This window comes from Camarhynchus parvulus, chromosome 13, assembly GCF_901933205.1.
Source record: "Camarhynchus parvulus chromosome 13, STF_HiC, whole genome shotgun sequence".
In the NCBI taxonomy this organism is placed as follows: domain Eukaryota; kingdom Metazoa; phylum Chordata; class Aves; order Passeriformes; family Thraupidae; genus Camarhynchus; species Camarhynchus parvulus.
This window is the reverse complement of record NC_044583.1, coordinates 6,648,973-6,675,366: the sequence shown is the minus strand read 5'-3', so window position 1 is coordinate 6,675,366 and position 26,394 is coordinate 6,648,973. Positions and strand designations below refer to the sequence as shown.

At 37.2% G+C, this 26,394-nt stretch overlaps 1 protein-coding gene across 2 annotated transcripts in view; it reads left to right on the top strand.

Annotated features, from left to right (window-relative positions):
* GABRG2 (gamma-aminobutyric acid type A receptor gamma2 subunit) overlaps window positions 1-26,394 on the top strand; it is a 63,088-nt gene that overhangs the window by 18,837 nt on the left and 17,857 nt on the right. For both annotated transcript variants that reach the window (XM_030957188.1, XM_030957189.1), the window contains exons 2-6: window positions 5,909-6,057; window positions 7,660-7,727; window positions 8,485-8,705; window positions 11,237-11,319; window positions 12,000-12,137. In XM_030957188.1, the coding sequence (XP_030813048.1) occupies window positions 5,909-6,057; window positions 7,660-7,727; window positions 8,485-8,705; window positions 11,237-11,319; window positions 12,000-12,137 (659 nt within the window). The remainder of the gene's footprint in view (window positions 1-5,908; window positions 6,058-7,659; window positions 7,728-8,484; window positions 8,706-11,236; window positions 11,320-11,999; window positions 12,138-26,394) is intronic.

The window sequence follows — 26,394 nt, the reverse complement described above, 5'->3', positions numbered from 1 at the left end:
CCCCACCTAAACCACTGAATAGAAGTAAAAATTATTTTCTTTCCTCCTGTGAACTTCCGCAGCCTCCCTTAATACATGACTACAACAAATGGCCAAAATAGAGTTTATACACCCCTGTAGCCTTTGCTGAAAAATCTGTGAATCCAGGATTTCAGGCTCTTCTGGAACAGTTCAGCTTCATCCAGAATTGCAGTTGCAGCAGCACCACAAATCTAGGTGAAGGGAATAGGACTACAAGACAGTTCCTCAGTGATTTCTTAGCCCAAATTTTTCAACTTCATTTTCTGTTATGGAGCTTCTGATAACTGACTGGATCTTTTCCTCTCTAAGAAAAGCATCTGAGTTTCCATCTTTGATGTGGGAAATTATTTGGGAAGAGAGTAATCTTTGCATTACACAATTTGCAGTCCTAATAAAATCAAAGGTTGGGTATTTGTGATGAACATTTAGTAGTAAAAGAGAAAATAGATGCCATTTTTATGGCAAGAATAGAAACTCAGTCCTGCACATAGCCTTGAGATTTAAACAACACAAATGGACAGAACAGAAACACAAACAGGACAAGAGAATCCATGGCACAGCTTTGTGAAAACATTTTCTGCTTCAATCAAGATATTAACTTAAAATGTGAGTCAGCAAGGGAGAATTTAGACACAGTTAGATTTCCAGAGGCTGCATTCTCTTCCACATCTGCTAAGTCCACATTCTAAAACATCTCATCTGCACACAGCACCTCTGTACCCACAGTGGAACCTGGAATACATCTTGCCTTCCCACTGACTCTGTCACCACCATGAATAATGTATGACCTATAGATTAAGGTAATTTTTTATGCACATCAGAAAATGAATTGAACTTGACTCTTCATTAAATTAAACAGTGCTAGTTGAACAGTTGGGTGAACTGGCAAGCCTTGTTTCAGTTCTTCCCTGAGAGGTAGAAAACACTGGTGTTTTCAATGGAAAACTCAGTTTATGTTCAAGTAATTTACTAAATCTTGGCTGAAAGATCTATAGCAGACTTAGTATAAAAGATGAAATTGCCCATATTTTTTGATAAATAAACTTAAATTTTTAATTAGATTTAAATTATTTAGTCATTAGCTATTCACTACTGCTACAGGTCTTTCCCTTTAAGCACTAAATGGCTACTCTGATTCTGCATGTCAACAACAATGCAATATTAGCAATTAATTAGGTGAAGTTCACAACAAAATTCTTGGTTATAGTTAAAATTAATTTTGTATATTTAGAAAAATTAGAGGACAGAGCCACAGCAGGTACAAGCTGGCATAACTCATTTAAAATCACTGCAACTACAGAGATTTTGATGAGTTAATATATGACCGCATATCTGGAGGCTGGAAGACTCACCAGCCATGGAAGGATATTTTGCCAGAGAAGAGTTCCTTTCCCTTCCACTCCTTGTAACAAGTTGTGAAAAATCACATTTTTGTGGTTCAGGAAATAATACCTTATTTCAAAGGGATATCCTTTGGGAGTTACTGCTCGCTACTTAAACAAGATGAGCCCAATCTGTCCCCCAGTTTAGACTGTCAAGTTATTGCTGCTGTCTGTGATATTAAATAATGCATGGCCTATCTCTATCAACACATGGTAGTGTCTTCCCAAGAAGCATTACATATAATTCACATTAGAGTGTCTCTGGTTTAGAGATGATAGCAGAAAAAATCCAAAGTTATGATGTTGACTTTATGTTAGTAATTAACTAAAACACAGTAGCTTTGAAATTACTAACCTATATTAATTTCTTAACTAAAGAATTTAAGTCAATAGGCTTGAAACATAATGATGTAGGACAGTTATATACCATTAATATAATTTTTAGTTAAGTTTTACTAAAGTGAAGATTATGTTTACCTAGGCATCAAACTAACTTCCAGGGAAATGAAAGCACAAAAGAAAAGAAATCATACTGAATCTAATAAAAAAAAAAAAAAAGATTCCCTAACTATAATGTGGACTTCAGTGGCTTTGGGCTGCTAAGAGAATGGTGTATCAGCATATTAATGAAAGATTTAAGTAATGGGTTTGACCATGCCTTCTGAAGAAGGATCAATAAAGAAGATGGAAAAAAATTGTTTTCCTAATGTATCAATGATTTCCCAGCAGAGATACCCTTTTCTACAATTTTAATGCATTTCCAGTATAGAAATAATGCCTTTAGTGCTAAGGGGCCCATAAAGGAAGCTATAAAAATGGAAGTGAGCATCATTTCATTAATTCTTTTTCCCTTGGTTGGTGACCCCAGCTCCACCTGCAGTGGGTACCTCTGCCCACAGGGATTACACTTGCACCAAAAATGATTAAATGTTGCCCAGAGAGTATTGCAAAGAAATGTATGGATCAAATGCACTGGCAAAGATCTGAAGAATAAATTCCTGAACACTTTGTTTGCATCAACCTTAGTTTGTGCTGAAGTTACTCCTCACCAATGAGCACCCAAAAGAGTTTTATAAATGTTACAAATCAAGCAAAAACTTCAATGTAGGATAAGGATTAGTATGTGCTTGTTTTAGGAAGAAAGATAAAAAACATTAGTTTAGCCCCTGACATGGTAAAAAACTCATTAGGAGAATGAGATTTTTATATCATTGTAAAGTGAGATACCATTTTATAGATCTTTGCATATATTTGTAAGAAAATCAGATCTAAATCAATAAATGCTTATTAGCACCAGTAATTTCTGCCCTCTTCCTGCTTTGTGAAAGTATATTTCAAATAAATTGAGACATACAAATATCCCCCTGCATATTAAACACTTGTGGTTACACATGTACATATCTATATTTGTAAGTGATTACCATCAGAGCCACCACATGCAGACTCAGCTGGCAAACTGAGAAGGGATTGGACCAGATGACCTCCAAAAGTGCCTTCAACTTTAATTACTCAATGGCTTGAAGTTTCAAGCTTGGGTTCTGACCCTCTTAAGTAATCTCTTTTCCAGCAAGGAAATGTATGGATTTAGGTAAAGCAGTGTTGCAGACATCTTGCAGTGGCATGAATATCACTGGGAATACCTCAAATGGTGAGATTCTGTATCAGTATTGAAAAGATGAACCTTCAAAAAGTTAAAGTTTAATCTTCAAATAGGTAAATATGTGTTTCTCTTCATATCTATATTACTAGATTTGAAAATTTCTAGCAGGCAGAAAAACAAAAATAGACTTCAATATGCATTTGGGTAAAATCTAGGCTTTAACAAATCTGAGTTGGACATTAAAAGCACTTGCAAAATTTCAGCCATATAATCAGAAGGACTGATCTGAAAATCTTAAGGAGATGAAAAGGGCTTTGTCATTATAATTTTCATTGTATTAATGGCATTGTATGGCTAAAGCTCTGCTCATTTGGATAGAGAAGCATCTCTGATTTTTCTGGCTGGAATGAAGGTTTACACAGACAGACAATTGCATACCCATGCTCACTTCTGATCCTTGTGGAATTATCATAAAAGCTGGAATTCAGTAGCATTTTCCCCCATTTACATTGGCTGTGTTTTCCCTCCTCAGTCTCTCACTAATTTCATAAAGTATTTGCTGGTTTTGGAGATGTGGACTGCCAAAATGGCTTGAGATGAGAAATGAGCAAACAAACAGCTGTTTCTGTCATACAAATAATTCCCAAGAAGGAACAGAAGTTTCAGTTACTGTGGGCTGCTGCTCAATTAGGTTGATCTACATCTGAGAAAACTTCTAGCCAAATATACTTGTATTGTTGCACTGTCTAGAGGACCAGACTCTACTGCTCAGCTGGTTTGAATTTTGAAGCTTTCTCATTGCGCTTATATTCAGTAACATATTGCCTTTGTGAAAGAGTGCATTTGATTTATTTTTCTTTTCCATTCAGAAAAACATATCCTTGTGAGAGAATGGTTGTTTAATTGGTTATAAAATAGGAATAAGTTTTTTTATAAATAAAGTTATTTTTCTTCATTCACTTTGCATAGTTTGAAAACATATAATCTAGTGCCTTCTGTTTGCAAAGACTTTATTTAGAAGTATTTCCTTTCCTTCAGGAGAGAAAATTTGGCTTCAATTATGTTTCTCTGAATTACAATTAGATCTTTGAACTCCAGACAACTGAATAAAAAAATCCTCCCAGTTTAATTAAATTGGCCTGTTTGCCAGTACGAGCAGAATACTATGGACCATATTGCCAATTAAAACTTTGCTTTTGATTCCTAATAAAACACTGCAAGTCCAGGCTTGTGCAGCCAGAATGAAGAGGCTGCGTTGCCAGTTGTTGACCTGGGAATGTCCCAGACCCCCATGGCTGGTGCAGTGTGGGTGAGGTGGTGCCTGGAGGCTCAGTCAGTGCCTTGTGCCCAGCACACGTAACAAAGGTGTAGATCAGACTCATTAGCAGCTTCCAAGCTTAACTCACAGCAAGCCCAGCTCTCTCTCTGTGCTGCACGTTCCTATTTGCTACAGCCCTGTGCAATCTCAGGCTGCTTCAAATGTCCCTGTGCCTTCAGCACCTCCTGGGAGGCAGCATCCTACACTGAGAGGCAGAAAGAAATACAGCTCTCCCTGTCAGACTGTGCCCAGGGGAATAAAGAGCCCAAAGCCTCTTTCCTAGTGAGATTGTGTTTGTGCTGTTTGCTTAGAGCTCCCAAGCACCAACACTGGAAAGTCTTTGGGCCACTCTGGGTGGTACAAGCTGGGTGCAGCAGGAGAGCACTACAGGGAAGGGCAGGCACAACCTCAGCTGAGCAAAGATTGCTGTTAAGAAAATGGTGCCCTCAGGCTCTGGGAGGAATTGTCCCTTCTCTACTGCACACATGGCCGTGGCCAGCTGGGCCTCTTTCAATCTCCTGTGCCATGCAGAAGATCCGGCCCCCATGAGAATCTGCTTCTCTGTGCTCTTTCCCACTCCAGATTCTAGCTGAAATTGGAAAATAATTTTTCTGCTTTTCACCCTATCACTCTATCCACTGGCTTAAGACATTTGTAGTATCATTAAGATATTCCATATCTAGCCAGCAGTGTTTCAACTTTGCCAGAGAGCAGGGCAGGGAAGAAGGGCACTGGCATATTATGCAAAAAACCATACAGTTGCCTAGCACTGTTCAGCTGATTACCACTAACATTCTGAAATGAAAATATCTGATTATGTCATATTCTAAAGTAGCTTCAATGTTCTCCTCTAGAACTGGAGGCACTGATTTTGGGAAAACAAAACATCCGTTAAGACTAGTCTACACATTTCTGACTCCAAACTTGCCTTTTTTACTGTACTAAGCAGGTTGAATTAGATCTGCTATCATTGTTCTGAGGAGCAGAAAAAGCCCAGCAGACAAACTTTTTATCCTCTGTGGATTGTGGTTAGCAAAAGGGAAAAGGAAAACCCTTGGCAAAAATTTGTGCTCAACTTTCCAAATGCACAATAAACTCAAGTTCATCAGAGTGAAGAAAAGCTGCAGGAGAAGTTTGTCTGAATAAATACAATTATTGGGCTTGTCAGTAATGTGTTTCATCAAATCATTCTCTTCAACAGAAATAAAGCAACAACAAGGTGTGCATAATAAGTGATATTTTGGTGGAGAGTTGCATAAGCTAAGTGACAGATTTGTTTCATAACAGGTCCCACCTGAGTCAATGAGAGAAAAAATAGCCATGACAAAGGTGATAAGCACTGATGTTCCTCTGAACCGACAATGTGATCTCAACCGTACTAAAAGGAAATGTTGATAGAATGAACTGTAACCTCAACTGTTATCTGGCATCTTTACTGAGAGTCTAATTTTGAAAATGAGACATTTTTAAAATGTTTTTACAGTATTATTAAAATCTTAAATGTGTCTGTGTTGTCTTCCAAAGAAATTACCTTCAAATTTGTATCTTTCAAGGCTTTTCTTCTTTTCATTTTTGTCTCTTTAATAGCTCCACACAAAAAGGAGATGATGATTATGAAGATTACACAACAAATAAGACTTGGGTTTTGACTCCCAAAGTCCATGAGAGTGATGTGACTCTTATTTTAAATGGTTTGCTGGAAGGATATGACAACAAATTGAGACCTGACATAGGAGGTACGTTGGTTTTGGTTTTAGATCACTGTTGATTAAGCAGTGAAGAGAAAGAATTTTTATGTCATATTATACTACTCAGGAAGCAGAATCCATTCAAAGTAGTTACAAGACTAAAATGCAATGCAGAAAAACATCAGAGGCATGTAAATTAGTCATGATTTTGGAAGCTGACATAAATTAAGATGGCTGAATCTATCCTAAGACATCTAATAAGAGTGTTATAATTTGCTGAATCAGGCAGCTTGTGATGATTTACCTGCATATGATGTTCAGAATTAAACTTCTGGGGAAAGAAAAGGCAAGTTTTTATCTTTTTTTGTACCTAATAGATTCTGTCAGAGAATCACAAATAATACAATGGAAAAAAAGTCCAAAAAGAGGCTAATACAGCCTAATCCTTTTATGATGTGATGGATACAGAGCCTCCAACAGCAGCAGGCTTGCACAGATTGATGCAGCCTGGGCAGGAGGTGACAGAATTGGGCTCAGAGGAGGAGGTTCACAAAATATAACTGCAGTCAGGCAAAGCCAGTCTGCCCAGATGATTCCCACAGCCAACGCAGGTAAATAGAGCCAAGCCTGCACTCAGAATGGAAGTCTTATTTGACTCAATCACCTTGTCGAGGGATCTTCCTCTCCACTGATTACTGAGGTAACCCAAAGGAAAAAAATCTCCCTGAATTGCTGAAAGTCAGTTTGAGAAGCCCCATGAGAGCACAGAGCAGGCAGACAATACCTCTGCAGAAGAGGATACAGTCGTAAGACGATTATAGAAAAAGGCACAGAATTCATGGATGAGGTAGATAGAGGAAAGCAGAGAGCAGCAAGGTTAACGAAGGAAGCTAGCAAGTTTATAGTGGCTTGTAAACTAAGGAATTTTTTTCAGTGAAGGATAACATGAGTGTTTAACCTTCAGTGTATGTATACAGTATAAATTAGCAGAGGAATTTGTCTTCACTTAAACCAAGATTTTAGAAAGAGAAAAGAAGTAAAACATTCCTAAAATCATCTGGGATAAAAACAATCATGCTGTAGCCAAGATATATAAGAAGAATAAAGCTGAAATGGAGCAATTTCAAAATAAATTAATGTAACAACTATTCTTAATTTCTGCCTTAGAGCCTTGAGTATTTTGGCTTTGGGCTCACAAAATTGTTACTTATCTGCAGCCACCTATGCAGGCCACAGCAGTCATGTTGCATTTGGCATTACAATGTAAAACAAGTGATGAAGGCATCGTAAGGTAAATAGGTTTGATTTGTTGATAGCGTTTTGTTTTGATGCTCTGCTGTGACCTGAGACAAAATGCAGATCCTCTCAGTCAGACAAGCCTCTCTAGGCTATGAACACTGGTTTCGGTGTTTGTTCTCATAGCACAAGGGAATTGGTTTTGATTGAATAAATGATACAAGAATTTGTCCAAAGCATCTCCAACTAATTTCAAACTGAAGACATGGTTGCAAATTTGTATTTATTTTATATGCACATTTAAATGTGAGGCAACTACAGAGGAGAGATGCCACAGTAACATGCTCCTGCTTGACTTTCATGTAGTTGATTTTGACCTTCATTGGTTACTGATTCTTGTTGTTTCTCTTGCAGTTAAACCAACAATAATTCACACTGACATGTACGTAAATAGCATTGGCCCTGTGAATGCTATCAATATGGTAGGTAAAGGATTGCCCATTTGCCTTGTTACAAAGTCTCCGTCATTTTGACATTACAAAGCTTCCATTAGTTCTTAATGTTGTGTCATATCTATATTATTTTTAAAATCTCATTTTAATTATGGATGGGAGGACTCTATGATCTTAAAATCTGTACAAGTCAGAAAACTGAGCTATATGCTGTAAATGAAAAAATAATTGTTTTAACCTATCCTCACATTTTTATGTGCTCTGCTTTCAAATGCTTTGCAACAGTTTAACTCCAGAAAAACCAATCTTCCAGATTGCTACAAAATTGGGAAAACCATTAATGAGTGATGTTATCACTCTTGCCACCACGAGATAATAAGTAAAAGGCCTAGAACTTCTCCAGAGACTTCACCATTTCTGACATCAACCAGAGGGCAGAGGCAATTAAGTCAGCTCAAGCTTTTCCTGTCCTAGGTCCAAGGAAATAATAATTGTTCTGTGACCTGAGCAGGTGTGGGCTGAGATGTGGGGACACAGAATTAGAAAGGTGCATATAACACTCACTTGCACCTTAGTTTTACCCTCAGTGGTAGAATAATAAATTGTTTTAAAACAATCTTTGCTAAAACATGCCTCAAAACTTCACCAAAAGACATTGGTTTTATCAGTTCTAGTGTCACCTTCTGTAGCTCACAGTTTTTTCATATGAAATTAAGGAAAGCATATCAGGAGTTATGTGGAATGCTGAGTGCTATGTTTTCATCAGTATTTCTGGTTAACACAACAGGAATATACAATTGATATATTTTTCGCCCAAACGTGGTATGACAGACGTCTGAAGTTCAACAGCACTATAAAAGTGCTCAGATTAAACAGCAACATGGTTGGGAAGATCTGGATACCCGACACGTTTTTCCGAAATTCCAAGAAGGCTGATGCTCACTGGATAACAACTCCTAATAGGATGCTCAGGATCTGGAATGATGGCAGAGTCTTGTACACATTGAGGTATTTATACCTAATTTAATTTCATTTTCTCTAAGGAAAGCCAAACAGAAAAATCCTGTGAATTCAGGTCATTTCATATTAACCTGAAGGGGAAAAATATTGGGTTTTCCTATATATTTATGCAAACAAGCCTGAAAAAGGGAAGAATTTAGAAGATATCAATTGTAGGAAATTTATTTTACATTGGCACAATAAGAAGTTTTTTTTCTTCTTATAGATTGTACTGCCTTACTCCACAGTAGTCACCTTCCTATATTAACATTAACATAGGCATTTTTATAGCAATTAGTCTTAATTTTCAGGTATGTTTTAGTGTTTACCTTTGGTTTGGTCCCTTCTACTTTTTAATTGTTTTAAAGTGATAAATGTGAAATATCCTTGAATTAAGTAGATGGTATAAAAAGGAGCTACTACATACATCAAAGGCCTCTTATTCTGAATTGATTACAATCTAATCAGATAAAACTCCACCCTGAAAAAGCAATTTATTCCTCAAATGCCTTAGACAAATAAGATTTTGCCATCCCAGCATTGACTATTTAACTCAAACCTATAGATATGCCCCATTTCACCAAAATTTTCATGGAACTGAATTTGATGTACTCAACCTGTACAGGTTCCTCAGTCATGTGTATAGTTCTTTTAAGACAAATTTCAATAATTATGTGTATGCCACCGGTGAAACTCAAATAACATATTCCAAATGATCGTAATATACTTTGTAAATGTGAAAATCCTGGCGTTTTTTTTTATCCTTTTTCTTACATGTTTGGGTTTATGTAAAATATAGATAAACATAGCACTGTTTCAAGAGAATTTATAATTTAAAATGAGATTATACAATCAAAGATGATAGACATAAGCATATAAGATGATAGACATCTGAGCTTTAGACTACATTTTGTCAAAGTTTTATTTTGCTTTTACTGTCTGGGTAGCCAAAAATAAAGTTTTGAAGGAAAGTACGCTCATAATTTTACTGAGTAGATGTGAAGCTTTGGTTAAGACAACCTTTTAATGTTGCAACTTCTGAATTATAAAAGGGTTTTACTTCATAGCTATTTTATATTTATTGCATATTGCATTTTCAGAAGAGATAATAAAATAATCAGGATTGAAATCCAATGCAAATCAAAGTTAGTCTGATAAAGATGAGTCTAGATCAACTTTCTAAATGTTAAATTTGGACTTGGCTACAATACTGTCTGTTTGGGTTTAATTACCTTTCTCTTCAAATTCCTTGGTTTCTCTCACTACAAAGAGATGTATCTGGTAGCACTTGCAAACAGATATCTGTTTTGAATGTATATTTAGTTGTGCTGGTGAGTCACAGCAAGCACCAAGGATTTAACCACAGTTAACCCAGAAATGAAATGTGATAGTATCACACAGCTGGAATTCTGTCCTCAAGAGGGATCCAGAAGGGCTGGTTGAGTTTTCTCAGTCACCTCCCCCAGGATTAAGAACCACCTGCCCAGGAGGAAATCAAGTATCTGTGGTACTGGAGATGATGAAAATGAGAAGAGGAAGGGAAACAGGGAAATTAGATTTCTTCACAAATCCCTAACACAGAAAGGTTGCCTTTGGACTCCATTAACTTGGTGGGCCCAGCACTCCTCTGCATCCCACAGGATGAGACTCAGGGTCATTTGATCATAACATCTTCATTCAGGAACCTGGAGACTAACCAGGGCTCATCATTTAGACACCCCAGAATCAGCAAAGATCAGAAACCTGCAGCTTTCCTAGAGACATCTTGTGGAACAAACATTTTACCCCACCCTTTTCCTTTTTCCTGATCTCACCCCATGTCTTCCCTCTCTTCCAAAGTCCAAGTATCCTGCAGCTCATGGCTGGGCTGGGAGTAAGTGAAAAATGGTGAAGTTTTTAGCAGGAACACCAGAGGGTACATTTCATCTCACTTGGGATTTTTGAGAGTAATTGTCTTTACATGAGCTTAGCACCTACACTACCTGAGTTATCATGGAGACTCTCCTAATATTCAGTGGAGGCAAACACCTTTTGGTACATTTTTCTTCTGATTAAATTTGAATGTCTTATTTTGGAGTGAGAGGAAGTGTATCCTCAGAGTGCCTCTGCACTAGCTGTGAAGGGAGTCTGGATGGCTGTCTTGGATGCAGATGTCTAAATTTGGACTCCCATCCATCATTTCTGAAATAGAATCTTTGTCACATAAAATACATTTTCCTAATGCTTTATGGCATGTTGTGACACAAAGATTTGTCACTGCTCATGAGATGACCTGTATATCTACCTACCTATGGATTTGTCAGTCATGAGTAATGCTGCCATTTCAGATGCACAGGAACAGAACTTTAATACCTTCTTCCATTACACAGTCCAGAAAGTAGATGATCAGGGTCTATGGAACCAAAAAAGAAATATTGCTTATCAGTAACCATGATGTCTTCCTATGCTTGGAATATTCCAGTAATTACATAGATAGCAATAGTTTACTTTACATATATATATATATATATATATATATTTCCTGATCTCTTTCTTCTCAGGCTGACAATTGATGCCGAGTGTCAGCTACAGTTACACAACTTCCCAATGGATGTCCACTCCTGCCCACTGGAATTTTCAAGCTGTAAGTAACATGCTTAAAAATATTCCTTTTTTTGACCCACACTAAACTTATTATAAATTTATTTTTATGTACCTAGATTCAGTGAAGGTTACATTCTTAATTAGACATACCCCACTGATTTTTAGTTTTATTTTGATTTGCTTCCATGTATTATATATGTTCACGAATATAATTAAGGACTGCTATGAAAAATTATAAAATTTCTGGACCCTATGTGATTAATTTATGTTTACATCTGACCATAAAACAAGAAACTTTTACTTTCAGCATCAAGGTGTCCTGTCCTTTCACTTTCTCTCTGTGCACAGGTGTTTTACTATTGCACCAAGTTGGAGTCAAGAGTTTGACATTTTGTGGTTAGGTCAAGGTGTGAATTCCTGGTCCAGCTGCAGATCCATCTGGATGATGGGCAAAAATGCACCCCTATTAGGTCCACAAAAGTGGAAAACCTGTTTTTGAAAAATTTATCCCAAGTGCTATTATAATTTATAATTAATAAAATGTGACATTAAGTAAAAGGCACTAGTAAGTAACTTGAGAAAAACATATCTATAATTTACTTGCAATATGCTTCCCCAGTTTTTTCCAGAAATAGCTGGTAGTATTTTTACTCCCCAAAGCACCCTAAAGCCTAGCAGTGACTATGAAACCAAGCACTGTGTATTTTCCATTGCAATAAGATGGCTACCCCAGAGAAGAGATCATTTACCAGTGGAAGCGCAGCTCGGTGGAGGTGGGGGACACCCGCTCCTGGCGGCTTTACCAGTTCGCCTTCACAGGACTCAGAAACACAACTGAGGTGGTGAAGACTACTTCAGGTAAGACAACTGAAGGATTTGCCTCCAGGCTCAGTTAGGACTTTATTAACAGAATGAAACCAAGAAAGATATCTCTGGTTAGAACTTAGCATTTACATGGCACTGAACAATTACAGGTTTTTCTTTATCTATGGAACCATCCAGCCTTTGGCATTTCTGAACTCCTCACAGGAAGAAAAAATTGTTGTTGTCTACTGTCCATTCTTGTCCTCCATAAAAAACCTCAGACTGTCAGGAGAAAGCCACTGCTACAAAGGGTGGATGGGTGAGGGAGCTTGTGCTGCTTGAGTGCAGAAAACAGCAGAACTGAGCCACTAAAGGATGATCTGACCCTGCACTGAACATTTTACAATCCCCTTCCCAATGCCAGACACAGAAAGTAAGCCTGCACAGAAGTGAAACTCAAAGTCCCAACTTCTTTACTACAGAGGCTCTAAGTTTATTTTGTTCCCTAAAATAAGGCACATTCAACTTTCATTAAAGAGAACAGCCTTACAAATCAGTCTCAGATGGCCTTCCTTCATATTTCTGTCTCCTTGGAAACAAGCAACAGAATTCAGAATGATAAATGAGGAAGTACTAAGTGTTTAATAAAAATACAATTTTAACCCTACTAACAAAACAGAAAAATATATTTTTCTATATGTTTTGCTTTATTTCTTGGTGGAAAGAAAACCAGTTACTATGAGGAGAGATGTAAAGAGGAACTGCCTATTAATTTTGTTGTATATGCATGATATATCTTGTCTTTAATTTCTTACTTTCAAAAAGAACAATGAAATGTAAGCAGGTTAGGGATTTTTCTCTCTGCTTCCAATTTTTACCTTACTGTATAGCTCTGGCAAGTATCTTAATTTAAATTCAGGCGTCTGTGTTTATTCTGACTTCAGAAATACCCCCACCCATTCTATTTCTACAAGGCCAGCATTGCTGTTTTATTCAAAAAGGAAAGTGAGATATGCTAGAGTTGAGAGGAGCCTGCTGTACATTACACAGGAGAACAAGCAAAGAGATGGAGAATTAATTCAAGTTCCAACTCCTTAATCTCTGGACATTAAGCACCAATGATGTGTTCAGTCTCATGAGCAGGGCAAAACCAGAATGCAGCCATGTACGCCTCATGGAGTCTGCTGCCACTGTAGCCAAGGAAGGTATTTAGTCAAGCATTGAAGAAAGCAGTTAACTTTTCTCATTTTCTCAGGAAAACAAACATAAAGGTGCAAAAGAGGACAGGAGAGCAGCAGGTTTGCCAGCCATAGCTGTTAATAACCACCATTACACAGGGCTCTCAAAGCAAAAATATCAGCAGCAATAAAAACATCTCCCCTCAGACAGCACAAATGGCAGGATTGCACCCAAGTGTGCTTCCAGTCTCATCCTGCCCACATTGAAAACTATCTATACTTCAGCCCTAATTTGAGTTTCTTCTATTTGCTATTTTCTTTAATTTTTTGCTTGAGACATTCTCTAATCAACTCTTTTTATTTTTGACCAGAGATAGAAAATAATAAAATCTTGACATGCTACAAGCTTCCTATACCCTGATTGAGTGCACTGGTGACTCAAAAACATTCTCTAATGTGCTGTTAAAGTGCACGAGGTGCATACTGGGAAATAAACAGTAAAATACAAAAGAGCAAAAAATTCCTTTCTCATGCAAAGCAAACCTTTATTTTTTCAGTTTATAGTCATTCAAGCTGTTAGTACTCACCTGGAGTACTCCCATAATTTAGCCTCCATAGTTTTTAATATGATGACACACACCGGCCCATTTTGTTTGCATTAGAATAAATTAATGAGCAGCTGCCACGTGCTTTAAAGCAGTGAAAAGTTGTCACTCAATTCCTAAGTTAAAAAGCACATGAAAGTTACTCAGCCTGCTGCTGCTTCTGCATTCACAGGCCTGCTGAGTATAAAACTTTGGAAAAATATCCTGTGTATGTATTTCTTCTGCAGCAGTTACCCTGTGCTTGATTTTCATTCCTCCTCTTGTTTTTATAACCACAGATATGTAAAACTAGGTTTTATTTTGACCTAGGTAGGGCATCTAAATAATAGAAGGCAGGAAAAAACCCCAATAACATAGCAGTTGACACGAATCTGGTCTATTTCCTACAAATATTTTCTTAAAGCCAGCAGAGCCCAAAGGGTCTGCATGGCTTCCTTAAGTGACTTATTAGCATGCTGGAAACTACACTAAGTCCAGTATTCCTCAGCCAGACCCACACTCTACCTATAATTACACCCTTAGCATGAACATATTTTCAAAAGTTTCATGAACAGTAAGGACAAAAAAATGATTCCAAGTTTGATAGCAACCTAGATGCAGCCAGAGTACCCTAGTTAAAAGTTTGAGTACCCATACAGCTAAAATTATCTTGACACTTTATGCAATTACTTTCAGTGCAGAATTTCAGTACAAACTCATGCCAATGTTTTGGTGGAGATAAAATCTGAGGTACAGTGGAGGAGGCAATGGAAAAATTACTGAGATGTTGGAAAGAGGGCTATACTATACTCCCACAAACTCTTCCCCAAAATTAAATTTAGTTGAAAAAAAACCCCAGAGAAACCAGAATGAAAGAAGGGGTGTTAGAGAATGCAAAATTAAACAGAGAACAAAAGGATCTTGGGGCTAGTGTTAAGGCATTTGAAACTGCAGTAAACCTTCAGTGTCTCTATTTACACAATTTCAAAACAAATTCTTGTTTTCAGCTCTATACCTCCTCAGCAACCAGCACCTTCTCATCCTTGAGGGCAATGCTTGCTTTGTGTCTGGAGAGAGAATGAGGATGGCTGAGATTTGGCCATTACCAACTCCACTACTCTCTTTCTGCCATGCCAAAGCTGCACATTTCAGCTGTGGGCTGGGTTATGGGCAGAGAAGGACAAGCCTTGTTTGAGTGTAAGCTTCCTAAGACCTGATGGCTCTTGCTGAAATGAATACATTTATGTGCTGCTCTTCCTTTGCACGCACGGCAGAAATACAAGATTAACTCAAAGGACCAGATGTCAGAATTCTGTCCCTTAGTTAGCAAATCCCAGCAAATCCCAGCAACAGCTGAAAAAACCCAACTGGAATATTACAAACATCCCTCTATTTCTCTTATCACAAGTCATCCTGAAGTACCAGCTTGTTTCTCTCCAAACTGAACATTTACCTGCAACTTTAATTTTCTTTGAAAGTCACTGACCAAGCAAGTAAGAAATAACTTAGCAAATGGAATCCAATTTAAGAGTCCAGTAATAATGGGGACTCTTAAAAAAAGTTAACTATAAACCTTCTGCCTTATGGACATTTCATTAAAATAACCAAATAGTCCATATACATTACCTGCATTTTTTTATTTGGCCTTTACACTAAAATCTACCTTTTGTAAACAGCATTAGTTTAGTTTAGATTATTTCCAATAAGAGTACATGTTGAGACTTAATATCATCTGAGTTATATAAACTACTACAGTTGACTTCACACATTTAGAAACTGAGATGGGTTTAAGATATTTTGTACTATTGATGTATGTCAATAATCACTGCTCAAAGGGTTCATATCTTATTAAGAAACTGCCATTTCTTGTGTTTGACCTTTTTGGTCACAGTAAGGCCCCATCCAGTGAATGGCAATGAGATTCTCCAATAAAAAAGGGATAAACTGATAAAAAAGTCTTGAGAACAAAAATTCACCAACTTGCAAAATTTGGATGCACACTGCTAAAACAAATAAACAAACTAATGAGTAGTCCTTACAAAAAGAAAGCAAAAAGTGATACAGTAGTCTAAGATTTTTTTAATATAATGCACACATGGATTATATTGAGAAGGACATGTTGCACTTTGGGAAGAGGAAAATAGGATGTTTTAAAATTTGTAATGAGTTCCTTTAAGAGGGAAATATTGTAGGAAGGAAATAATCAACTGCACAAATATAAAAAACACTAATTTTGCAAAAAGGAAAAAAAAATTGAGGGCTGTAGTAGTCCACAAAGGACAGAGAATGTGCTATTATTGCAAAAACCTGTCCCTGAGATGTGTTACTCAGTGTTGTGTGTAAACTTGGGAGAAATATTCACTGTGCTGCTCTGTGAAAAATTTACATCCAAAGGTTGCTGCATTCTGCTTGATCAATAAAAAAATCACTTTTAAGTGCAATATTTTGAGAAAGACAGGGTAGTGCAGGGGAATATAACAAGTAAGGAGTTTAGAAAACCTGACCTATAGAAATACTTGGAAGTATGGAACTAGTCTGGAAGAAAAGATTATTGATGATCAAAGGAGTAAAACAACCATGCTGTTTTTAAATCATAACAATGATCAATGCTTGTAGGGAGGAAAATAGTGGAAACCCTAGAATCAGAGAGTTTATGAAATCATACTACAGACCAAGAGGAAAGAAGTAGCTTAAATCTTGAAATTCTATCAATAGGTTTCCATTAATTTAATACAATCCTACATAAATTGCACTTCTACTCACCCTTCCAGTTGTTTTGAACATATAAAATATTGTAGTATGCAAACCACTTTGTAAATGTGTAATTATTCAGGACAGATGGAGTTTCTGGTATTCCCAGTCCATTTCTATGACTGGTTAGTTCCTTTTTTTAGACCAGATATTGTCTACTGCTTATTTACAGAGCCTGTCCTGAATTTTTAATTAGATACAAAGGCATTAGAAGACTAATAAATAGCAATTCAACAAGCTGAGGAGGAGCCACAAGACTAGTCAGGCAATATTTGTAAATACCTTTTATTTTCTTCCTTTTCCATGTTTTAGAGAGCTAATGGGAGCTATGCAGTAGAGACAGTGCATTGCTTAGAATTGATAAATGGGTAATTAAATATTCCCCTTGCTATGCATCTGCTAAACCACATTAGTAAATCTGAGTCTGGTTTCTGTTTTAGCTGGAAAATATAGTCAGGGCTATTATTTTGTGGAAGAGGATGTATTTTCAGGCTTTTATACTTTATTTCAATGTTGCTTCCTAATGAATTGAACTGTTGGCAGATATGCAGTCCCCAGAGGTTTCATAATGCTCAAAAAACCCCAGGAGTCGTTTTCTGTTTCTTTATTAAGGCAAAATATGACAGCTGCAATCAGATTTGTAGATCTGCATTGGGAAATAGTCCTGACATTAAAAATAGGCATAAGTGGATCTCCAGCGCACCTAGAAATCCCTGCCAGCCCCACACACAGCCTCAGGCTCTAGCATGGGCTGACTGTAGCGTCTGGCATTGCCAGGGAGATCGCCGGAGAACCCAAAACATTTCCTATCTGAAGATGCTGATCTACTGAATGGGTACAAGGTACTACTACCTGCATCTTGCTTTTGGCAGAAGTTAAACACCTTTGCATTCACTTTACAGAGGAGCAAATAATGGCATAAGCTGCAAGTCAGAAAACCCAGATGACTATTAAAGTGTTCTGTGTGCTCTTATTGTTCTCTTTATGGTATGGGAAGGTATTTATCTCAATATCCTTATTTTTGAAAAAGCTATATTAAATTATTACCTTAAACATGCTTGCTAGAAGAATACTGTCTCTGTAGGACAGTGAAACATTATTGTGCAGAAGACAGGCACAAAAAGGCCTACTTTTATGTTTGATGCCTCGATGGAAATCCTCAATTCTAAGCCAATAACTTTAAGATAACCCCAAAACACCTTAATAGCTACACCTTAAGATTTTACTCCCATTATGAATAGCCACCTATCCTAGTAAGAGAGTCAACAGGGAGTATTTTTGCTTACAAATGCTTTTTTTGTTTTTTATTCTAACTCTCCCTTATTTCACCTTGCATGAACCACCACATTACTGCACCCAAATATAATAATTTGAAAGAAAACACAGGAGGAGTTGAATTATTTGAATTTTTCATAATACCATTAAAAAGGGTTACAGACACTTCTGTGAGCAGGAATTCAGCCATGGTGGCAGCTTACAACAGTTTGATCTTGCTCTTAGGGGATAAAAGCCAGTCTAAGATAACCACACTTGCATATTCTTTTGGAGAATAATGGATAAGAGATATTTCTAAAATGTGAACAACAATTTTTTTCCTAAAATAATCCACATACTCCTGCTGGTCTGTGATGGATCAAATCATATTAATTAATGAACATTTACTAAAATTTAACTGTTGAATAATTGGCTCATTGAAAATAATCTAAATTTCAGGATTGTGTCTTCAAAGAATAAAACTGAAATACAATTCCCTTCATTCCCTAACTTTTGTATATTCTACATTTTTTCCAGTTGGTTAGTTGTGTGGCAAATAAGAATTTACATTAAAATGTACATAATTGAACAAACTAATTCAGTAAACTGGCATTTTGAATCCTCCCTGTCATGCAGACTTCCAAGATCTATGTATGCATATTTTTGAATAACTGCAAAATCAGAACTCCCTAGTACCATTTCTCCTTACATAATCCCTGTAGAAACAGACAGGGCTACAGGGACAAACCAAAGGCTTCCCAGGATACCTCCCAGGGCACTAGAGAATGAAGAGCAGACAAGAAGGACACAGGCCTGACCTGGAATGGCTGGGAAGGGCTCAGGGCAGATACATTTGAGTCTCTTCTGTACTGGCTGCTTCAGCCCTTGGCTAAAAATCAACAGTTGCCTTCCCACTTCTTGAGTCATTCAAGCACCTCTCTGTTCATCCTCTGCTCTGTAGTTTCTTTTCAAACCACTGTGGACCCATCCTATGGCAGCAGAGCAAGAGGAAAAACCAAGGGCTTCCTAACAGCACAGGCTGAGGCCATGGAATTTAACACAAATGCCACATCCAACAAAAAACAGTGAATCCAAGCAATACAGATAATTAATAGCCTGGGTTTGCCTGGTTTCAGCTCTGTGTTCAGTTGTGAGCACAGTAGAAATGATATTGCCAGGTTGTGTGGCATAGTCACTGCCATCACCCTGTGGGACTCCTGGGGAAGGTCTGGATGGAGAGCAGGGACGTCTGGCCATGGCAGCAGCCACAGCGGGCACTGCAGGGACATCTGGCCATGGCAGCAGCCACAGCGGGCACTGCAGGGACATCTGGCCATGGCAGCAGCCACAGCGGGCACTGCAGGGACATCTGGCCGTGGCAGCAGCCACAGCGGGCACTGCAGGGACGTCTGGCCATGGCAGCAGCCACAGCGGGCACTGCAGGGACATCACCCCTGGAGGTGGTGCAGAAAGCACCCAGAGCCAAAACTCCTCCACTTTGTCATCTCTTTCACAGTGGCAGGTTAGATCTTTGGTTTAATTGGCAGAAAAAAAAACCCACCACACACTACTCCTAGGGAATAAACAGGTTTAAAAATCTCAGAGACTGAGAGAGTCTGACTTTTCTGTTCAGGTTTGTATCTATAGGGATCCAGGCATTGAAATCCACCTGCTTCTACCTAATCATATAAAGAGTTGAAAAGCTCTGATTATTACTTTTCATTTTCTGAGGGAGGTTAAAGAATTTCTTCCAATTCCATTAATTCAGCCCTTTTTTTTCTCTCAGATTTTCCTAGACTCAATGGCAACTGACTTACCTCAGCAAAACAAAATCATGACTGTCCCTGAGGAAAAGGGTTGGTGGGGCCTGAAATCCTCCTCACAATAACTGTCCAATTGAACAAAGATTCTTGAGGGTCAAGGTTTTATTCTGAGTCTGTCCTTCATAAGGTTTTCCATATCTAAAAGCATGGCCTGCTAGAGCTTAAACAGCTTCAGAAAGGTCAGATAAGGATAAAAAGAATTAATATACAAGTAACCAGAGAATAAGGGATAATGTGGGATCTTACAAGCATTTTCACTGAACTTATTGCTGTATAATTACAAAACACAGATGTTACAAGCAAGATTGGTTCTGCAATAAATAGACTTGTGTAGATATGATAGAACACTGCCTTTAAATGATATTTGTTCATTTAATAGCTAGAAAATAATTAGATCTTTTAGGATATTTGAATTATTAAAAAGAAAGAAAAATGAGAATTTTGAATGTTTCTAATTTTATGATAAAATCAGCAAGTTAAGAGGGTGAGTCTATATCTTAAAACACTTCCTGGACGTAATCAAGCAAAAAATTCTTGCGCTGCCTCTTGTGCCCCTATGAATATATTTTCATAAGTACTGGTGACTCCTTGAGACAAAGCATATTATCCCAACTCCCTCCTATAATTCCTGTTTGGCAATGAAATCATCCTCCTCCAACCACTGAGTGATTTTTCAGAAATATCATAAGAGAATGTCACTCATAGAGTTGCAGCTAAATCTAATTATAATTAATTACAGGGAGAAATCTTGGGTTCAAAAGGATCAGAGCAGGTGACATAGTAGTAAAGAACAATGTATAGTCACAATTACTTTAGAATTAAAATAAGTCTTTAGAATTAAACATTTTTAATAGGTAATAAGCATGTTTAAATCACTGATATAAATAAATATTTTTAGTGCACTGTTCAAACAACTGAAGTTCAAGCAATCCTGTGATAAATCACAAGGTTCCTGAGCACTTCATCCTTTCATCTGCAGAGTACTAGATCATCTCTGCAGCCTGCAAACTGATCAGTGTAGTACCGATGGTCAATTTCTGTACTGATGTTTCACTTCCAGATCCTTTTTATGTCAAAAAAATATATTTGTAGTACAATGATTATAAGATAATGTCTTGGACATTATCTTCCCTTGGCCTGATTTTGTTATTCACCATCCTCCTCATTTCTTAGCAGAGAAAAATTAATTCATTAGGATGTGTGAAGATGAGGACAGCTTAGTGTTCATAATATGTATACAGCAGGGATAGTTCATTTGAAATAGGTTTTCTTTTGCCTGGGGCACATATATGTCCTAAATAATAAACATATTCCTCTAAGGCTGTTCTTACACAGTTAAATCCCTTCACTTTGCAAGTGCAATTTCTAGTTTCTCAAACCCCTGTCATTACACTGCATTTTTAGTAACCTACTTAGCCAAGATGCTGTTTTGTTGTCACTGTATTTGAATAGATATAATTGAAAGGCTGGTTGGAAATAAGACATACAAGTCTGTGACACATGTAACAAGAGCCAAGCAGCATCCATAGGAGCTAATAATACTCAAATTCAGCCATATGTTAAAAAAAGACATGGATAGAGGAAATAAAACTAAATGAACATCAGTAACTTTGAAGAGACCTTCACAGTGAGCTTTGATTGTTAATTACTCGTATCAAATAAAATGGGAGAAACAAAAAGAGAATACACTGGTGGGTTAAATGAAAATGTGTACATGATGTACAAACTACCGAAACTCTCTGCTGTACTTTGTGACTACAAAATATTCTACTTACATTTTTAGAGACATGTTACCTACAATTCCATATCCCATCTTACAAGGTTGACAACACATTCTCACAGAAGAATATAGTAGCCTAACACTAAGCATGGTCTAATGTTCAAATAGCTGTCATCATCATTGTATATTCTCAAACATTAACTCCCTCATTTTGCATTGTTAAAACAAATTCTGAATTGTAAATAGTGTGTGTTTTAACGTTGCCTTTTGAAACAAGGCATAATTGCCCTCATTTCAATGTACATTACAGAAGCTAAAAATATGCCACTTATCTCGAAAAGTGATACAGTCTATTAAGTGAGTTCTTTGCTACTCTCAAGAAGATTGCATAATTAAGGCTAAAGAGCTGCAGGATAAAATTTATGTAATAATGCTTTCTTGTATCATGTCCTATATAGGAGAATTTGAAAATATTTTTCAAGATTTACGCATTAAAGTGCCACAACACCCTTTGTGTGTCTTAATACTAGAGACTAGAAATGCTTATGAAAGTGGTCAGTAATTGTTATTTGTCTTGTCTATTGCTCCAAAAATTGAGAAAATTATGAAAAATTTTGACTAATGCAAATAATGTGCTCTTGTTGACTGGAGCTCAATTTCTTCTATTTCAATCTGAGAGCCTGACTTTGAAGAGCAAGTGGAGTCATACTGTGTAGGTAACAACCCCCCATACAAACTCGCTGCCATTCTCAGTGCCCAGGTTAAAAATACCCCCCAACATGTCACTTCCTTTGCCTCCCTCCAAAAGTCCTAAAGCGAGTCCACACCCTACCAATTCAAATGACAAAGAGCAATAACTATTTGACCTTTCTTAACATTCCTTCCCTACTAATGCAAAATGCAAAAACACACAGTCAACAAAGAAAAGGCATTGATTTGATTATCTTCTGCTGCTACCCAGTAATACTTATGCAAAACCAGAAGAAAACAAGTTTGAATGTTTTCAACCATCTTTGTAGTTCACCAAAATTTCCTTTCTTATCTTACGGTAGCAAGTGTCTGGTCTGAAACTGAGCTGGTGGATTGTCCCCCTCAGGATTACAAAATCCTAAGGTGAAATAGCAGAATCTTGGAACTGCATTTATTGACTTTGGTTATACAAATGCAAGAGCAATAACCAGGGCACTCGTGACAGCATACTGTCACTCCAGTTTCTTCTAGTGCTAAGGGTTTGAGCTAAGAAAAAACATTCTTGAGTAATTCTATTATTTGATTTCATCCTAGAAAAAACAAAAATATTATTGAAAATGAAGAAAATTAATTTTCTTCCCATTGTTATTTTGAAAAACAAGGATTGTCAACAACTCTATGACAATAGTTAGAGAAAAAAATAGCGTAACATCAAGTATAGCTATAGGAAAACATTTGGATATCTTTCCATTCTGACAGAAAAAAAATGTACCTTTGGTGACAAGAAAAGTAAAAAATTTCATCAAAAGAATTCATTACTAGAGAATAACAGAGACTACCCATGAAAAAAACTCACAATACAATATAAAAACAAATTTAAAGGGAAAAATAGCTTTTCAGAAAAGCACAATGAGGAGTATTAATTTTATGACATTTAATTCATTTACTCTGGAAATGTAAACTTGGGAGATACAAATGCTTTTTCTTTGAGATAAAATTCCCATGATAGTGGAACTGCATTCCAAAATCAAGGCTGCTTGCTCAAGGTAATACAAATGATCAACAGATTAATTGTTTCATGTTGAGCGCTGCTTGAAGAACTTTGTTTATACCTGTATTCATGTTTTCCAACATTCATTTGGCTTAAAAATGTGTTCACATAGAGATGCTAGGATCAAAAAACAAGGAGGAAACTACATCAGTAAAACATCTATTTTTCAAAAACTACCACCAGTCATCTACTTTTGAACTTCTAGAAATAATAAAATGCTTAAAATTGATCTGGTTGGGAGCTGCTGGGATGCAATTTGAGATCACCACTACCATTGATACATTAAAAATGAAAAGTCATGTTACAAATTAAGCCTCTGAGTTCAGTAGAATAAAGGAGAGTACGGCAGTGTTTTCAATGCTCTTTTGGTTACTCCTTCTCCCCCACATGCCTAATGTGCACATGAACAGCAAAACGCTTCCTAGGGAACGTGGCCAGCAGAACTGGGCCAGGAGCAACCCCTGCTGCTGGGCATGGCAGCATGGAGGATCAGAGCTGCATTTGCTGGTGGGGATCTCTGTTTCTTGAAGAACACTGGATGGCATTTCCATACCTACATCATTTTCAGGAAACCCGTGAGCCCCTTCAAAACAAATGTTTTGTTGGGTGTGGAAAGTTAATGTTTGCAGTTTTATTGCTTTGCCTTGGGCTTTGAGTATCCTTCTCTCTTTATAGCATCTGAGGAAACATCATGACTGTCCCAGAGTGAAAGACCACTGCATCATTTCTGCACCCAACCTCTTACCCCACCCCGAAGTCTGGCAACCTCTGTAGAAAGATAAATGCAAAACACTTTGAAAGACTCTTTGGAGCCTATCAACCTTTTCTGATGCCTGACACTTATTGCAGCCTTATCTCTTGTTTAGAAACGCAGCACCTGAACTTCTCAAAAAATAACATAAGAGACCCCCCAGAGATCTGGCTTCCAGGGCCATCACATCACTTTGCCATGTGTAGGGTGCAGCCCAGCCTACAGGGTACAGCTCAATGCACAGCTCCCTCACCACAGTCCTGGACTCCAAATCCAACCTTCTCTGCATGGCTCACAGTGTTTTGGATCCACAATTGCCAGTTCATTTTTAAAAGCTTCCCAGGACATAACATTTTCAAATGTTAAAAAAAAAAAAGCCTTTAAAAGACATTACCCGTGGGGTTTGCATTGTTGTAACCTCACTTTTAAGAAGATATTAAGAGGTTGCACTTTTGGGCCTGAAAACATACAATGTGATGGCAATACACACTGTGACATGGAATGGGGACTCCCAGGGGAACCAGTTTTGTAGTAGCTGTGAACTTTTATCCTGAATATGTCTGCCTGAGAAACAAATACTTCTTCAAAGGTCTCCTCTTGAAAAGAGAGAGTCATTTAAATACCTTGTAGGATTTGGACTAGGGTGATTACATACACCTAGAAGATCTACCTCTATCTGTGAAGCTGCTAACTAAAGCTTCAAGATGATTATCTGTAGTCTTTAAAGATTTTTTTCACGTCCTAAGCTTGATCTATTTGACTTCAAATGGCAAAACTGGGTATAAATTATTCATGATTCATAGCTGTCTCTTTTGAGGCATGATCTCAAACCAAGCATTCTCTTTATCTCTGTTCCTCCCTTCAGGCCTGTGGTCTTGCTCTTGGTATTAAGTACAGTTTTAGAACATCATCTCATTGTTTGCCATTTTCCATAGTTTCTTGCTCTTTCTCAGTTTCTTGAACATCCTCCATGTTTTTCTAAACTTTACATTTATTTACTATTTTAATAATCACCTAGTTCCTTCTACTTCAGTGTCTTTATTTCTTCTCTGATTTTAAAAATCTTTTCTTTCACCCTTCTAATAGCTAAAGAGATAGTGGTTTTAAAGGCTTTTTTCTTTCCTTCAACACTTTTACTTTTTATCTAATGTCAATAATATCCTCCTAGAAAGCTAAAGAGGTTAAAAACACACCCAAACACAATTGCCATCTCCTTTCTTAGCATATAAATAACTGTTCTATTAGAGCTAGGGTTTTTTTCCATTTCATTTCCTCACCAATCACACCTTAGACAATTTTGCAACACCTACTTTTACCAGCGGATGTTTCTGCTGCTACCTCTGATTGTGAACAAGATTAATTCGCACATTGCTGAAGGTTTGCACCTGGCTTCTGCAAGACAAAATACTTAATAAACGAGAAACAATTTGGAATCTGCACACAGAACAGGGCTTGTCCTCAGGCAAACTGATAGCAGGAGAATGAAAACCATGTTTGCCTCTCAAATACCAGTCCACAACAGTCTACTCTAGAAAAATGTCTCAAATAGAAAAAGAAATATATTCATCATATTTTTATCAAAAATTGTTCTAAGTAGTTCTAAACACCAACAATAAGAACATCATATTTTTAATAGTCATAGATGTGAAATCTGGAGCACTTTCTTCTGGGGAATTTGGTAATGTCTTTATGTGTTGTGGTTTTAAAGCATGGTTTTAACAGTTTTTGGATGCTTACAAAATGTTGACAATAAATGAGCTACTCTCGAACAAGTCAAACTAAACACAGACCCAGATGCATCCAGTGAAAATATTTTCCTTTTCATTCTGAGCTTTTGTATGTAGGATTGTGGTATTTTAAAAGTAGAAGATGTGTGTATTATGGCTGTATTTAATATAGTAATATATGTAACACATCACTTATTTCTGTAATACACATGACTTCATGCAATTTATATGTTCCTTTTATTGAGCTCATTTCAAGGAAAAATATAACTACAGCTCTAAATCCTACAAGGCAGGCACCCTTCTTGAAACATGCCTACTAATGGGAGCAGCCTGCTCCTGTATGGCCTTGCACATGTCCAGCAGGAGAAAAGCACAGCTCACATGGAAGTGAGTGCACAGGGTTTTCCAACAGGACTATTTATATTTTACCACATTGGGTTCTTGTGTTCAGAGGTATTTTTTTTCTTACTGACCTCTCTGAAGCCCAGGACATTTGGTAGGTGACCACCCTGCTTTGAGTCTGATCTGTATAAATTTTGCTCTTTGATGTTTTGCCTTCTAGAGCCTCATACTTAAGTAAAATTTAGTCTTTTCTTGGTTAGTTGAATTGGTTTTCTGGGATTTTAAAACTAAATATCTACTGATGAAGTACCCTAAAATATTTAATGGAAGCTAAAAATAAATGAAATTGAAACACTTTAAAAAAAGAAAAGAAAAAATAGTCAGTCTAATGCTGGAAACTGAGTAATAAAAGCAGATGTATCCCTCCCTCCCAGCACCCC